Consider the following 13932-nt stretch of genomic DNA (forward strand, 5'->3'; position numbering starts at 1 on the left):
CAGGGATGAAAACACTGGGGTTTTGGTTTTTTTTTGTTTCTTTCTTTCAAAAACATCTCTAAGAACTTCTGAAACAGATGAACATTGGTGAAGTGCTGAGCATTCCACTAACATTTATCCATATATAGTATATCCTTGCAAGGTACATACCTAAAAGCCCATGAGCAAGACTGAATGTAAGAGTTTGTTCTACCAATTGAGATCCGTCTTAGTAGATCAAAAAATTTGCAGTAAATTGAAAATAATTCAGCAGGAACTACCGCTTCTGAAGAAGAATTAATTAATGAACTGTGGAACTTTTCATTCTCCTTGCATTTTAAGTTTCCAAGACAAGAACATCTCATATCTCTTATGAGAAGGTAAGAGTTTCTTTCTCATATGGAATCTAAATGGTTTAAAAAAATTCTTCTGATATTTTTCCTTTACAAAGTATTCCAAATTATTTCATGAGTTGCAGTGGTACCTCAGTATCAAAGAACAGCAATATCTGATGATTGATACATAGCTCCAAAAATCGGTTATATTAAAATTAAGCAGTAGATGCGCGCAAGTGTCATTACTCAGAGACATTCCGTGCAAGAAAGAAGTGCAATGCTAGTTAATAATCTGAAAATAACTAATGCCACCTTGAATAGAAGTCAAAGCAAAGCCACAATGACAATAGCAAAATATGGTTTTATACTTTGCTCACCTCTCAATACTATAAGAATAAGGTTACCAGAAAAAGTTTATTATTGCTGGCAACCAAAGGAGATTTAAAAGAGTCTCTAATAGTATTTACATAATTGCATATCTCAGAATTCCAAGATTTTCCTTCCAACGGGATTACAAGCATAGCTGATACATTTTAATGACATGATACAAAACAGATTTAAGACCACATCTCAGTATCATGTTGACAGTAGTACAGAAGTGCTATTTACATAAAGAGGCAACAGAACTCCCTGTTGATCATTATGGATGCTGAACATTGATTTGATGTTTCTTATTGCTGTTTCTTCTCAAAGAAAATTCCAGAACTGGGTATGTATTCGACAAATACTATGGTAGTCCTGACTCATTCCACAACATTACATGCATCACCTTTAAAGGCTCCACCCACATTTCTTCCAATGTTTGTCACGTGCAGCTCTGAAGCACCTATTCTTATAGGCATAGGAGAAATGGGTGCCTTTAATACCTGAAAAATACTGTAATCCCTACCAAGTATTTGGTATGACTCCTACACATCACAGACTGGAAAAGGATAGGACTTAGTATTATTAGTAACACTTGAGTATGCAACAGCAGAGATTTTATAAAGCAAATCCAGCAGAAATGACACCAAGAACACTTAATAGCCTTGGGGAAAACAGGTAAGAGTAACACAAGTCAATGCCCTCAGAAAGGATTTGTTGATATTTTATTTTCTTAAATTCATAAAACAGCAGAAAATCACTTCTCCTGCTATGAGAGTTCTCACTTTTGGAGAACTCATCTCTCTAGTGATGAAAACACCAAAATATGCTCTAAACAGCACTCTGTAAAATTACAGGAAATGACAGAAAAATACCCAAGCAGAGCAGTAAAGAGCAAGACTACATCTCATATTCAGATCTGATAGCTTATAACATCCAAGTCATCTTGAGTAGAACCCTAGTCACCTACATCATTCTAGAGTATTAGAATATGCTCTCCTGTTTAAGCTCTCCTTAAACAGGTCTTCAACATTGCTTTGGTCACAAACCAGGAACCTGAATCAGGAACACTGAGGATAACTGTTGACCATACACAGGTAGCATGAATACAGACATTGCTATTGAAAATTATAAAATTGAGAATGTCTTTAGTTTATACCAATTTCAGAAGACTCAACCACAGAAACATATGGAATACATAGTTTTCACTCCAGCATGGTCAAAAAAGTTGATGTCATAACAGTTTGCCTTTTAATTTCCAGCCTTGCAACATTACAAAAATTCATTGTAATGAATTTTTAATTAATTACAAAGTGAATGATGCCTTGCCAAACCTCTGTTTTCAAATATGCAATATGTACACTTCTGCCTACCTCCATGTGAGATTTATGCTTAAAAAAAACCCAAACAATTAACCAGACAAAAATATATTAATATATTTGGTTGTTTAATCCCAGCTACCCATAAGAAGGTGGTTTTCCTTGTTCTTGAGTTTCTTGTGACACAGAAAAATATCAAATCTACTTATCACACCAGTTTTTCATAGTCTGTATCATAGCATTATGACAATTTCCCTCTGATATAAATATTTAAACATATATGTACTAAGTAAAATGTATTTGGATGCTACAGCACTATATATTTGTACACTTCTAAGTACAAATAGAAATGTTTTGAAACATTTCTAAGTTTCCCTAAAAATAATTAATACTTAACCATTAACACCTTTGGAAAACCAAAGTTAAAGCTTATCAGAATTGATTGGTTTTCTTTATTCTGAGATACGTGTAAAATTATATACAACGCTAAAGAGAAACAAGACCTTTAACATCAAAAGCCAAGTTCACAGATACAAGACAAGTCAGCCCCAGATGTGAGCAAAGGCAGAGAAGAGGTACTGATTTCACACAAAGTATCACGAAAGTACAATAAGCATTCATCAGTCTTTTTTCAAATAAAGACTGTAAGTCAGGCATGGAAATTCAAACATAAAGGTGCATATACATGAGTTTGAAATGCACACCCAAGAAGGGACAGAACATTGGCTACTATGAATGTGAACACATAAATGAAAAGCATTAAAAATATAGTGAAACTAGATGGAAATGAGGGAAGAGGACAGTGAAAGAGTACAGTATCTGGGATATCACTAATAGCAGTGATACCAAATAAGAGTACATGAAAAGAAACCAGAATTGGTGAAAAAGGTTTACTTTCACTTCTGTGAACAGAAGCACATTTTACAACAGCTAAGGTTAATTATTCTTCCCTAATATGGGGAAAAAAAAAAATCAACTGTAAGTTTTCTACACCAAATTTGACTTTCAGTCACATAAACCATTAACATTTCTCTCCATGTTTCAGACATAATTAAGTAAAAGTTTACAATCCAACATTGACATGTCATGGCATTTCTCAAACTCATGACCATTCACATTCTAAGAAGGGTGATATGCTGAAGATATGGTCTAAATCTTACAAATTATTTGATACAAAATAAGAATTATTTGAAACATCAATGTATTTGTTATTTTTGTGCTAAATGGTATGACAGACACTTCAAAGGAACAAACAGAGGCTCTAGCTGCCATGAAGTTTTGTTGTTTTTTTTAAAAGTCTGCTCACATCATCAGAAGTTGGCATTATCAACCATTTTAATAAATGAGGATAATTAACTGTAAAGAGTTAAAGTAGGGAAAATACGCTTTTTAAGATTAAAAAAAATGCTATGTTGATACAAATGTGCATCTACTGTCTGCCTAACAGTTCTGTAACATTTCATACCTGTTGGAAGGAGAAAGTCAAAAGGGAACTCACGTGACTAATCAAGTCTGAGAAATGCAGGCCATACAAAGAAACAGAATAGGGAAAGAAGAAGTCACAGAAATGGTAAGCGAACAAGGGAAAAGGGTATGGGCTATCATCCTCTGAAGGACTGAGTATACAGGCTTGTGAACAAATTAGACAAAGAGATTGGAGATATCTGCTGAGGGTATGTCTGTATGGGACACTGAAAGAAAAAAAAATTTGATACAGAATGCAATAGGAGGCCAAAGAAACAGTTGTTAATAATGAGACCTGAAATAATAAAGAACTAAAAAGAGACGCATGATTTTGTCAATTGTAGCTTCAACAAAAAAATGTGAAATATCTATAAAGCCAAGGAAACAATGGCAAAGTGCTGAAAGTACTGGGATAAAAAGTGGAAGATTTTTAACAAGGCTTTAGAGCAAGAAGTGGCAAAAATAGGTTACAGGCAACATATAGATGTTAACAGCAAACATCATTCCAAAACTATCTGCCTTGTAAACAGGATGCTTTCCATCTTTAGCAGATGATACAAGACAGAATCACTCCCCCAACTAGAAAAGAAAAATCAATCCCATGCTGAAAAGGCATCCAGCACATCCTCTTTTAGAAGGAAATAATACGTAAAGCTAGTCCCAGAAAAATTAGACAAAGGACTGTCTAGTAGTCCTCCGAGAATGAGATAAGAACTTCAAAACCCAGTTTACTACACCTATACATGAAAGGACATGAAAAGATATGCCCTAATAGCATACATCTTCAAGATTTAGTTACTTAGCTGTGAGCTGCAAAAAGGCAGTTCCCTCCTCTTAGAATTCACAGTCCTGGTGGTTTGTTGGACCAGTCTTCTTAAAATAAATCAGTGAATCTAATATTTTCTTTCCAAGGATTCTGGGCCCAGCAACATACCAAGTCATGACTAAGCATCTTCTACGTACTAGGTTGTCAATTATCCCTGAATCATGCTCATTGACTGCACTGCACTTTCCATGGAATAATTCATCTTAACCAAGGAGAAAAAAATTCATGAAAGTATGAAGCATTCACCAAGTGGTATTTTAATTTCATTCAGACAGAACTAGCCTCCACTACAGCGATCACATCAACGCACTCCAGCACTCTGTGAAACGTAGTGCACCTGACCAGTATGAAATTTTAATTCAAATCTTCCATTTGAGTATGAATGCCTCCTCAAACCACCTCCCATGTTTTGTGCGGAACATGATCCCTCCAGATGTATCTCAGAATGCGTTCTGGATCAAGTCTCCCATAGGTAATACAAGCAGAGAAAAGACTGGTTTGTTACTCTCAGTAGGGCTTAGGTGACAATTAGGCACCAGTTTTGTACTGTCAAGATCAAGATGCTGCTGGGTACACTCAGAAATGAAACTAAGTGCTTCAGGACTTAGTTTCACACATAGTTGAACACATAAGGTGTTCAAAGACTGCTACAAGGAGTCTATGAAAACCTGAAGTGGCAATAAGGCGCCTACTTGTGCCACTTAGTGCCTTCATGCTCTAGCAGCCTCATATTCCTCTCCTCTATGTCTTAATATCAAGATACAGGTGTATTTTTCCAAAACATTTACATATTCTGATGAAGATCTTCAGAACAATTCAAAGCCAAAGAAATGATCACAAGTTATCAGTAAACCGTGAGATTGAATAAAAGAATTGTTTTGCTTTTGATTTGTTTGCAGTGTTACTGTTGTAAAATATCTCTCAGGAGGCTGCTTAAAGAAACTTTTTAAATGAAAAAAATAAAATCATCTTGCAATTAAATCTGCACTTGACATCATCACACACTTCTTGTTATGCTGGGTCAACCAATTCATTTTATAAGCAAATTCCCCATCTGCAAAACGGGCATAAAACTCACAAGGAAACATTTAGATAAATTACTTAATAACTGAGTGATACTCAGACTTCACGATTAAATAAAAAATGGTACCTACAATTCAAGTAATTCAGGGTAGAGGAAAATTGCTGATTTAGTGAACATTATTGCATGGGGGTTGTGGTTTTTTTTTAGTTAAAAGAAGTTGTTGCATTTATCTTAAGTGTGATGCTCCATCTAGACAGGTAATACAAGTGAAGACCAATAATCTGTGTGCCCTATTTGTTCCCTTAGAAAATTTAACCAAGTCCTCTTGATAAGAGATTAAGAAGAGAAAAAATTTTCTACGTTAAATTTCTAAAACTTAAAAGGCAAAAATAATATGCAACTTGGAGGCAATGTCTGTGCTGTAACTCAGGTAGACTAAATCATGCTTCATGAATGAGCTCCCATGAACATATGCTCAAATGAAATTTTCACCTAAACTACAACCACCAATGTCGTTATGTTATGGACAGAAGAGGAACAGGACATCACGTCAAAATTGAAAAAAAAAAGTTACAGAAGCTTTCGATTCTCCCAGATTTCTTGATAATATTTGTCACTAAAGAACGCACAATGTCATTTTTATCATCATCTGTTTTGCATGATTGTGTAAATACTCTCATATAATTTAATGAAAACCTCTTTAAAAGTTCTCTTATGCAAAATGTTTATGCCTTCTGTTTCTTTCTGAGGGAATAATGTATCTTTAAAAAATGTAAAACTGATTTTTGGAAGTGCCAAATAATTTAATTCCAGGAAGCAATATAAAGATCTAGGACTTTGGCTGCAACACTACAAACCCACAGGATGCTTACTTACCATATTTACAGACTTGTTTCATACATACTTTTTTTAAAAAAAGGTATTATTTTCAGAATAAGATACTACCACATGTATTTTAAAAATAAGCTTTTAAGAGGTCTTTTTTTCTTAGAAACACTCAGAGCTGTTGGAACTGTATCATTTGGATATCAACCTGCCCTACCACACTACCATCAGAGTGTGAAATTCTACCTGTTCCTTCATTGCTAACATAAATATTGGATGTCGCACAATAACTAGGCCCAATTTTTAAAGTACTAGGAACATTTAAATGATGGTAGACTTGCAGAAACTGATCCATCCTGTTTCCGGTATGCTGATAACACATCAATGATAGTAGGCCCAAACCCACTGTGTCCAAATTTTATTTTTCTGGGAATAGAGTAAACCCACAAATTACACCCTATTAATATGCTGATTAATACTGCCTAACTCACGTAAAGCCAAAGCAATACTACACAGTACTAATAAAAATATTAAGTACTCCGCATATACGTTCAAGGCTCAGTGATGGCTTTATTCAGCACCAGCACAAGGGCTTAGAAACAAACATGGAATGCCATTAAGTAGTTTCAGTAAGACGTACATTTGATAATTAAACGTATTTAGCAACTCAGCATATATATATTTGGTCAAGCAATGCTCTCCTTAATATCAGCAGGCAGTGTCTCCTGCCATGGCACTAAGAGCAGGAATCCACGACAGCATTTTATCATGACCGTGTATTTAACGAGCTCCCCCCCTCCTCCTCCCCCGCCTTGAACGCCGTGCACTAGCAGTGCAGCTCTCCTGGAAACCTAGAGAGCGAGAAAGACTTTCCTTAAGTAGCGACAAAAGCTGAGGATTTAGCAATTAATGCCCCATCCCCAGTCCTGATCCTCGCCTCAGCGCCCGGAGACGGCGGCCCGGGGCTCTCCCCGCCGCCTCCCGCACGCCGAGGGCCTCCCCTTCCCACAATAGGGGGAAGGCCCAAGGCCTCCTCGGGCGCCGGGGCCCTCTCTCGTCTTCCCTCTCGCCCTCCTCCACAGGCCTGCAGTCCATTCAGCCCCGGAGCGGCTCCCCTTACCCCGCGGGCCCGGCTCCCTCTCCCCATACACCGAGGGGGACCCGCCGAGGCTTCCCACCCTGCCCCGTTCTCCCTCCTCCTCCTCTCCTTCCTGCCCCGGGGCCTCCGCTTTCCCTCAGCGCGGGGAGGAGGAGCCGCCACCGCCGCCGCCTCCTCCTCCTCCCGTCCCAGACCCCACTCCCTCCCCTGAGGCCCAGCCCGACCCAGCCGCCAGCACCCGGTACCTTGTAGAAGGCCCCGTTGGAGCCCCGCACCTCCACCACCAGCTCCTCCATGTTGTGCGGCGGCGGCTCGGTGCGGGAGACCCAGGCCCGGCGCCTCCTCCCTTCCCTTTCTCTCTCTCGGCGCAGGCGGGGGAAGCGGCGGTGGCGGAGGAGGGTGTGTGTGTCTGTGTGTGTGTGCCGGGGCGGGGGAGGGGAAGGGGGATCTCGGTTCAGGCCGAGCCCGCGGGGGTGGGGCGGCGCCGGGGGCGGAGGGGCGGGACGCGGCGCGTGGGGGGGGGGCGCTGCGCGTGAGGCTTCGCTCCGCGCGCTCGGCCCTCCCGGAAATGAAAGCGAAACGGTCACCGCCGGGCGGCGCGCGCGCGGAACAAGAAGCGGGGTGGGGGGGGGGGCGCGCGCCCGTTTCGAATGTAAACGCTAAGCCCGCGGTCACGTGACGGGCCGCGGCCGGCACGCGCGCCGCTCGCTCGCTCGCACCTCCGCCTAACGGCCGGGGTGCGCGCGCGCGTGCGCGAGGCCGCAGCCGGGCAACGGAACCCGGCAGTTGAGACCGAGGTCCCGCCTCACCTCCTCCCCGCTTCCTCCGGCGCGCGCCTTGACTGACTGCCCCGCTGCCCAATCAGATTGCGCGCCGCGCGGTGTGACCTGCGCGGGGGGGGCGGAGCTCGGGGCGCGCGGTCTGCTCGGGGGGTTCGGGGGGGTTTCCATGGCCTTCTGGCGGCCTCACCGGGCTGAGGGGAGGGGGTCAAACAGGGCTGGTCACGGCTGTCGGGAGCCGTGATGTCGCAGGGGCCCCGGGAGGGGTGGCGGGAGTGATGAGGCCGAGCCATCGCGGGGTCTTCGGGGATGGGGAGGGGCGGGAGGGGGAGGCCCGGGCCTGCGGGGACGCTGCCAGAGATGGCTGCCGCCGCGGGGGGGAGCGGGCCCAATTATGGTAGTGGGCTCTGCCCCCACCACCACTGTTACGGTCAAGAGTGAAGGATAAAACGTGAATTGTTGTGGCAGGTTTTACCGAGCTGTGCACTCGCGAGCGGCCTGGCTGTTGTTATGCCAGAGACCTAAACGCTTTAGCATGAACAGACCTGTCGGCCTGGAAGGTTGAGGTGCTGTTCCCTCTAACATGGGACAGTTAAGCTTCATTCAGCAAACTAACAAGTCCACCGTGTAACACATACTGTTGTTTTAGCTGAGTTTAAATACTCACGGACATTTCAACTCAATTTTTCTGTCAGCAAAGTGTAACGCTGCATACAGTTCACCATAGAACCTGGTGGTGAATATTTTAAAAGCTGTTGTGTGCCTGATGGAGCATTTGCAACTGAAAGTAATGCTGGCACAAAAGCTGCTTGTTCAGCCTTTCGTTTGACCTGCACAAACATTAACATGATCTTCCCATGTGGGTTTTTTTTTGCTACTAACTACAAAGAATAAGAGAAGAAATAAAATAGTTCTGTTACCCTCAAAAATCACAGTTATAATGCATTACCATGACTGTGATTTCTCTGAGTGTGTGATGCTCTCCTTACATAGGTCATGGGTTGAAATTCTGCATCTACGGATGAATTTTCAAACTCTTCAACTATGATTTTATCTTTCCTTTTTTTTTTTTTTTAAACATTATTGTGTTTCAAACCTTGCAAATTAAGTGTTTTGCAGTATACAGCATTTACCATTTAAGCTGTGAAAGGGTGCATGGTATTTCTTGTTAGCCACCAAAACTTTTCCTCTCTGTTTATTTTTTTAACGCGGGGCACTGAGAGTTGCCTGTAGCAATCCCTGTATACTGTCTGTTCACCTGTTTATTGTGGTGTTTATGGTACGCATTCACAGCGTTGAAGTAAAATTTGATAGTATGATTGCTATGCAATGTACCTTGAAGGGAAGGTGTTTGATTCTCTTTTCATCATATTTGGATACTCTTTTCAGCAAATTCTTGAGTACGGTGAAGGGTCAATTCAATTTAGTGATTCAGTTAAACAGCCTGCTGTGCTCCTCAAACAGGCAGTCACAGGACTGACTTGCTTGGGGGTGGCAGAGGGTCCAAGAGCACTGAAAGAGGAAAAATTTAAAGACGAGGAGCAATGACACAAGAGTTGTGTGTGAATAAAAACATACCAGAGATTATATCCTACAAAGTCTCCATAAAGAAATCTAGGTAAAATAGACCTCTCTTGTGATTTGTTCATGTTAGAAATACGTTTTTAAAAACTAGAAACCATACAAATGGTTCAACTCAAAATGTCAACAGTCTGCCAGGAGAGATGGTGGCCAGCTCTAACACAAAGTTAGATGAAGGGTTGGGTTGTTTTTTTTTTTATTCATTGTTTATTATTCACTTGTTAATAAGACAGGCTACTGTCACGCAGCCAGATTATGTCTGAGCAGACAGAATATAAAGGTGTGTAATTTACCTCTCAGTTCCAGTGATGATTTCACCACTTCCCCAAAGCTAAAAGCTGCTGTACTGTATAATCTTCCCTAATGCTTAACTTAATTTTTCCTTGCCATTGCTTAAATTCAACACTTTTTATTTTGTCCCGACTAGTGAATGTTCTAATCCTTGCCTACTTAATGAGAGAATTTATATATTTCTAGAGTGCACTCTAGTTTTTCTGCTGATTGACTCATAACCTTTCCTCTTATTTTCCAAATTACATATTGTTTTTTCTATTTTACTTTGAACTATCTTCAGACTGAACTGTCTATCCATTCTGAAATGTATTCACTAATTAAGTAACTAGTTCTTATGTAGACCTAGATAATTTTAAATATATCTATATTTCGAATGCAATGACACTATAAAAATACATCGCAGAAATTGCATTAAAGTCTTTTAATATTAAAGGTAAAATATTGCTTCATTCAAATGTTAGGCTTCATTTATATATAATCCCAGTGTTCGGTTACACTATGCAGTGGCTGTGGGATTATAATTCAACCACAATTCCCCACCCCTCAACTCCCCCTGAATTCTTTCATATTCCCCAACAATCTCAACTCACCTGTTCTGAGTCTTGGGTTTAGTCCTATGGATGCTCAGTGCATCTGTTTCTTACTCAGATCTACATTATTTGGTGTTTGCAGGCTGATCTGCTAACTGGAAGGTATTTCAGGCACTCTGCATTTGGAATACCTCTTTTCATCTTCAAAATAATTTAAAAGACAAACAACTTTGACTTTTATTCACTAGCAGATTTACTCAAATGCTTTCTTAAATGTTTGTAGAGGATATAAGAAAAAGGTCTCCTCCCATCTTGTCTTCCTTAGGAAAGCTGAAGGACAGAAAGCTATGGTAAATGGCACTCCGCAGGGCATATCAGAATCCTGGATCCTTGAGCATTGGTACCAGTTTAGCTAATAATCCCTTGGATGTGTGTTTTAGGTGTTACAGTTCTTTGTCTATTGATCTTCACCACAAAATGCTGGCTTTGATTCAGTACATTGGAGGAGTTAGGCATTTAAAATGTAGCCATCAACACCAGCGTTTCAGAACAATAGCAACAATCAAACAATCGGAGACTTTCCCAGCATCATGAATTGCTCATTAATTGATTTGTGAGAGACCCTTCGTATAGACACTGGGATAAGAGTGACAGGAACAACTGAGTATTTTTCCCACCTTGTGCTATTTACCTTAAGGCTTGGTTAGGGACTACAAAGAAGAGTTACTCATGAAACATTCTGTTTAAAAGATGGTAATCCGATTAACTGCCAAAGTCTCTTAATGGAATTTTATACAGTTCTTATTTACACATCCATTTTGGGCTTCAGCTTAGTCTTGCTGAGGTTCACGGAGAGTTTAATTCAACTGTTCAAATTTTTATCTGCTGGTTTTCCTTGTGCATCACTTCAGACAGGAGCCTCTCCTGGATGACTTCTTTTCCGCTAAGTTATGGTTTTCAGTATGCCACGCAGGGGATATTTAGACTCTGTATTTCCATCTAAGCCTGGTAGTCGCAATATATGTATCTTATTTATGACACTGTATTTGATACTGATAAAAAAAAGACTTTGCGTTCGTCTGAGATGCATAGGATTTTGAGTTATTTCAGTTACACTGAACAGTTCAGACTGTTGTCTTGTCGGTTTATAGCTGTAGCCAAAAGATTCAGAGGGCAAGAGACTATCACACTAGTTTAAAGGTGGTCAGATGCTCTTTTCTTGTTTGTTTACAATGTAGTCTCAATAAAGTGCCTTTCAGTGATCTAACTGAAATGGTGATGTTATAATAACCAGATCAGCAATGGGAAGAAGCAGTTACAATCAATAGAGATATAAAGATGAAAAACTTCTTAGACAAGGTTGCTTTATGATTAATCAATAATAGCTGAAGGTTGAGTATAACCAAAGTATTGCAGTTTTATTAGCTTGTCCTTGACTAAAGCGATACCCAGAAATGACGTATATCCGAATCAGGGTGTAGACCAGCAGCTATTTCCAGAACTTGGGAAGAGAAGCTGAACTAAACCAGGGAAGATTTGCAAGTGTTACTGTGTGCGTACAAGGAATCACATTATGCTGTCCCTGTTCATTCATGTGAACTTTATCTGGGAGTCCCAATAAAATATTCTAAAAGGTAATGTTCACATGGAGAGGCAATGAAAGTATAACTATTACAAAAAGACAAACCCAAATATTGTAAAATGATTAAAACCAAAAATCCTTCATTACGTGTATTAGACTGGTGGGTAATCTACTTTGATCTTGTAAAAATATATTAGTGAGAACAGCCAACTAACCTCTATTGATTTTCTATCATAATTACTTAAGATGACCTTTGATTAACTTGACTGTTTCTCTGTTCCCTTTATAAGTCATTACTCCACCTTCTCCTCCTCTGGATGTATAGTTTTCTGTATAGTAAGTTCAGAATAGGTAGGCATCCACGGTTCATTTTGCCACAGATTATACTTTAGTGCAGATATATGTTTTCACTCGTGGTTTTCAGTTTCTACAGTATACTGTATCTTCCTGACCTGAATATGGAAGGAGGCCTGAGGGACTTAAGTCTACTTTGCGCCTGCAGTACAGAAGCTTCACAGTTTCACAGAGAAGAGCCAAAGAAGTAAACACTGGAATCTAAACTTCAGAAGGTTATTAAACTATATAACTTACAAAAATACAGTCTTCTAAAAATATGTATTTTTAAAATACTGTCTGCTAACTATCAAGCTCTAGCTCAGTTTGGTCATCCAAAAACTGTTGTTGTCATTCAACTCACCTGTGAAATAAATGTCTTTGTGGGTGATCTCTTTCTTATTTGCTCCATGTTATGTTATTTGTTGGAATAATGGTTCTCATTTAAAATTAATAGTAATTTCTGCATTCCTCTAGAGCAATATCCGTATATCCTGTTGTTGTTGGTCTACAACTCTCACTAACACATTGCCTTTTTTCTTTTTGAATATCAGTAGTGAATTTGAAAACACACCATGTAGTGTTTTGCTGCTTAATTATTCAGTTTCATCTCCCACTCATGAGTTTTTATCCATTTCTCTTGTAACCCCAGAAATGCATTTATTAGTATATTAAGCCTGCATGTGTTGTTTCGTCTGCAGAAGTATATTGGTATTGTAAACAGTCCATGTAATAGGTGACACTTGCATTCATGTGTAAAACTGCACATTAGTTTATTTAGCTAATTTTTTTTATTAATCATTAACCAAATTGCATTTGTGCAAAGTGAAAACTTTCCCTGAATTATGTGAGTCTTGAAAATGAATGAATTCAAACAGAAAAAAGCTACAGAAAACTTGGAGTACAACTGTTTAGAATGCAACCGGAGAGAAATGCTCTATTCTTTTCATGTGGTCGGGCAGCATTCGTAACCATAAACATAGAGATGCTCCCCTACAATGTGCATGCTGGGTGGCTGTGTATGAATACTGTGTGGTAATCCATACAGTCGTCCTCATTTCAGGTGAGTGAGTTTTAGTATGAACATAGAGCACTTCTTAAATAATAATTTATATCTACAGAAGATGTAAACCTTGATATTCCACGATCTTCATGAGTACGGACATTAATGTTGACATTTAGAAAAGATTGGTGCATTAGGAGTTAACTCTCCAGGGGTGGCTTTTGTTCATAGGATTAAGAATCACATCCAAAAGTTACTGGCGTCAAAATGGCTGTGATTCACTTGACCATCTTGAGAGTGGGGCAAGTACAGCCCTACATTCCAGTGGCCAGCAGAACTTTAGATAACAATTCAGATGAAGACAGCTACACTGTAGACATCTACACTTAGATGAATTCCACATTATGAGCTTTTACTGAGGTTTCAACCAGTTCCTGCATATTGGGCAGTATTCATCAGCATCAATGCCAAAGGTAGAACTCATGAGCTTATAAGGTGTACTTCTCCACTCAATCTGGAACATAAAGTTATTTGTACAATAAATAAGAAATTTCTAGAATATTTCACATCTAATTCTCTAACACAGAATGCAAGCA

The 13932-nt window shown here is 39.8% G+C and overlaps 1 protein-coding gene across 4 annotated transcripts in view; it reads right to left on the minus strand.

Annotated features, from left to right (window-relative positions):
• Positions 1 to 7701, minus strand: part of FMR1 (fragile X messenger ribonucleoprotein 1) — a 33163-nt gene extending 25462 nt beyond the window's left edge. For 3 of the 4 annotated variants that reach the window (XM_054214078.1, XM_054214076.1, XM_054214079.1), the window contains exon 1: positions 7480 to 7700. In XM_054214078.1, coding sequence (XP_054070053.1) covers positions 7480 to 7530 — 51 coding nt within the window. In that variant the 5' untranslated portion in view covers positions 7531 to 7700. Of the gene's footprint in view, positions 1 to 7479 lie in introns of all 4 variants that reach the window. The other variant, XM_054214077.1, reaches the window with a different exon arrangement.
• Between the last annotated feature and the right edge of the window lie 6231 nt (positions 7702 to 13932).

Source organism: Rissa tridactyla, chromosome 9 (genome assembly GCF_028500815.1).
Source record: "Rissa tridactyla isolate bRisTri1 chromosome 9, bRisTri1.patW.cur.20221130, whole genome shotgun sequence".
Lineage (NCBI taxonomy): Eukaryota > Metazoa > Chordata > Aves > Charadriiformes > Laridae > Rissa > Rissa tridactyla.